Raw genomic sequence first — 2,494 nt, forward strand, 5'->3', positions numbered from 1 at the left:
AAATATGTAGAACACTGAGTCACAAAGCTACCCTCCAAAAATCAGCCAGATCGGAGCTCGTTTGAATGTCCAAACGTGCAAAACACCAAACCCTAAAGGTTTTGTTTTTCTCTTCTCCTCTAGATCCGAAAATCAACTCTCCCTCTCTATTTTTTTTTTATGCCAACAATTAGATAAAGATTGTTTATACAGTGTCTCATAACTTAAAGCCAATATTAATCTCATGGACTAATATAATGATCCAAGTTCAAGTTTGGTTAACCAAACCCAATTGGTTTCCTCGCTAGGAGAAAAACCCAACATGGACTTCTGTTTCCATGTCATTCGATTGGCCTACAGAACATACGAATGTGATGTCACGTTACGTTACCTCACCGAATAATCAGATTATCAGAAGTTTTGCTTTTCTCTTCTCTCCGACTATTTTTTTTATCTTGTCTTTATAAAACAACGATAACAATTTTTCCTAACGGTATGAAACGATAACAATTTTGCTAAACGATATAAAACGGTAATAGTCCCCCAAAAGAACTTTATAAGCAAAATGTAAATGAATAAACTACTGTAGTCAGATTCGAATTTACAGATAATTCATATTACGGCAAGCAATTTTTACTAGACCAAACCAAATCGAATGACAACGAACCAAACAGAACAGAACTTACAAACAGTTTGGTTTGGAGACAAGATACTACTAATCTTGCTTTATGTGTCCAATTTAACTTCAATCTTAGGAGATTTGTCAAGAAGAGAGTTTAACTCAGTAACATAGCTTCCCAAGTCAGTTGTGGCGTTAACACCCGAACCAGAACCAGAACCAGAACCAGAGTCAGAACCTTCTGCTCCACTCTTCTCTTCCCCTTCCTTTGAAGTCAGAGCTCCATAAAACAGCTTCATTGCGGCTTCCGTTGAGATACCATGAACAGAACTGTGTAATTTTTGAAACTTCTCTCTAGTTTCTTGTTCATCGATCACTTTTTCTCTTAGCTCATCAGGTAGGAAAGCCAGTGCACTTCAAAAAGGGTCAAAACAGAATAAGTATAAACTACTTCATCGGATATGTGACACATTGCTGTAGCTCATGACTAATTTTAGTAATTCTACCTGGAAACACCTCTAACAATTCCAAACTTGTAGCCATCAAGAACCGATTCCTTATAGCCAAAGTTATAACCTTCCTGCGCAATAGCTTCTTGCCCAGCAGCAATCCCTTCACGGTATCCAGCCTGTGATTTCAATTTACAAGAAAAGCCAGACATGTTGATCAAAACTGAAAAGCATTTTACATAAAGAGAGAATGATAAAGTTTTTTTTTTTTAAAGAATACCGTGTGGAATTTCTCACGTCTCAACTTATTATCATGGTCCAACACGCGAGCTTCACTATATTCTTCATCTGAACTTCCGTAAAAGGGATCATCTGAATCCTCAAGACTGTGATCAACATTACCTAAAACCAAAAGAAGACTCTCGTCAGAGAGAGACGTGGAAAGCCAAAACTTAGCAAAATACAATGAAGTTTAATTCTGCTCTAATCCTTAACAACCAAGCAAACACAAGATACATTCCCAGTAATAGAACAAAAGCTTCTCAGCTATGCCTCATTGAAAATCATAGTAAACTAATGAGAACATATTTGCTAAAGTTTTCATAAAAAAAAAAAAAAAAAAAAAGCAAAAACTTTGTTAACTGCAACTTATGAAGGTATAGGAGTCAATCACCATGTGTCGAAAGCTTCAAACTTTCACCATAAAGCTCTTTGGCGAAATTAGATTTCCCATCTGTAAATTAAGAATTTTCCAGTCATTTCATTTTGGTGGGGAATTTCATCGAACACCTGGTGGGCGATTAATGAAACTTATCAAATCACGAGCTAAAATCAAATAAAATAACCTTCCGGAGGCTCCATCAGTTCTACAGAGACGACACCAACGAGAAAACGGGGTTTGAGTAAAGGATCTTGAGAGCACAGAGGAACCCAGAAGGAAGACGACAACGACGACTATCGTCGATGGCCACAACACAATCTACTGTCGTTTAGTAGCTTATGACGCCCATTCAAGCCCATTTAGCAAATCTTTTTCTGATGGGTCAACCCACTTAGCCAATCTAACTCAAAAAAATAAAATATAAAAAAGATGGAAAAAAAACTCAAAAAAGCATATGAAACAATATAAAGATCAAAAAAGACTAAGAAAAAATGAGATATTGGCGACTGAAAAAACGATTCAATTTATGGTTTTTGCATCACATATCTCTGGAGACGGTTACTTACATGCACCGGCATCGTGGGACAGTTCCCACTATTTGAACGTGCAACGGTTATCTCCACGAAGTGGTTTCTTTTTTGTGATGTTCACTTGACAGTTGTTGTAAGACGTTCTCCTTATAAATACAGACCAATAGATCTGCAATAAACCCACTTTCTTACATCGATCCGATCTGCCATTTTCTTTCCTTTCCGATTCTACTTCGTTTTTTTCAAAATGGCTGAT

At 36.8% G+C, this 2,494-nt stretch overlaps 1 protein-coding gene across 1 annotated transcript; it reads right to left on the minus strand.

Moving 5' to 3' along the window:
• Window positions 1–515: 515 nt before the first annotated feature.
• Window positions 516–2,108, minus strand: LOC104757788 (uncharacterized). The gene is made up of 5 exons (XM_010480579.3): window positions 1,893–2,108; window positions 1,721–1,780; window positions 1,328–1,449; window positions 1,105–1,226; window positions 516–1,012 (listed from the first exon to the last, which is right to left on the minus strand). The coding sequence occupies exons 1-5, from the start codon at window positions 1,906–1,908 to the stop codon at window positions 706–708; spliced, it is 627 nt and encodes a 208-aa protein (XP_010478881.1). The 5' UTR covers window positions 1,909–2,108; the 3' UTR covers window positions 516–705.
• Window positions 2,109–2,494: the final 386 nt, after the last annotated feature.

This window comes from Camelina sativa, chromosome 17 (genome assembly GCF_030686135.1).
Source record: "Camelina sativa cultivar CO46 ecotype springtype chromosome 17, ASM3068613v1".
In the NCBI taxonomy this organism is placed as follows: domain Eukaryota; kingdom Viridiplantae; phylum Streptophyta; class Magnoliopsida; order Brassicales; family Brassicaceae; genus Camelina; species Camelina sativa.

What these genes read in the sequence shown, in the direction of transcription:
- LOC104757788 (XM_010480579.3), bottom strand. An exon ending in TTTGAAGCTTTCGACACATG is followed by an intron (nt 1,450 to 1,720) that starts GTGATTGACTCC and finishes TTTTGGTTTTAG; the next exon opens with GTAATGTTGATCACAGTCTT. An exon ending in ATTGTTAGAGGTGTTTCCAG is followed by an intron (nt 1,013 to 1,104) that starts GTAGAATTACTA and finishes CCCTTTTTGAAG; the next exon opens with TGCACTGGCTTTCCTACCTG.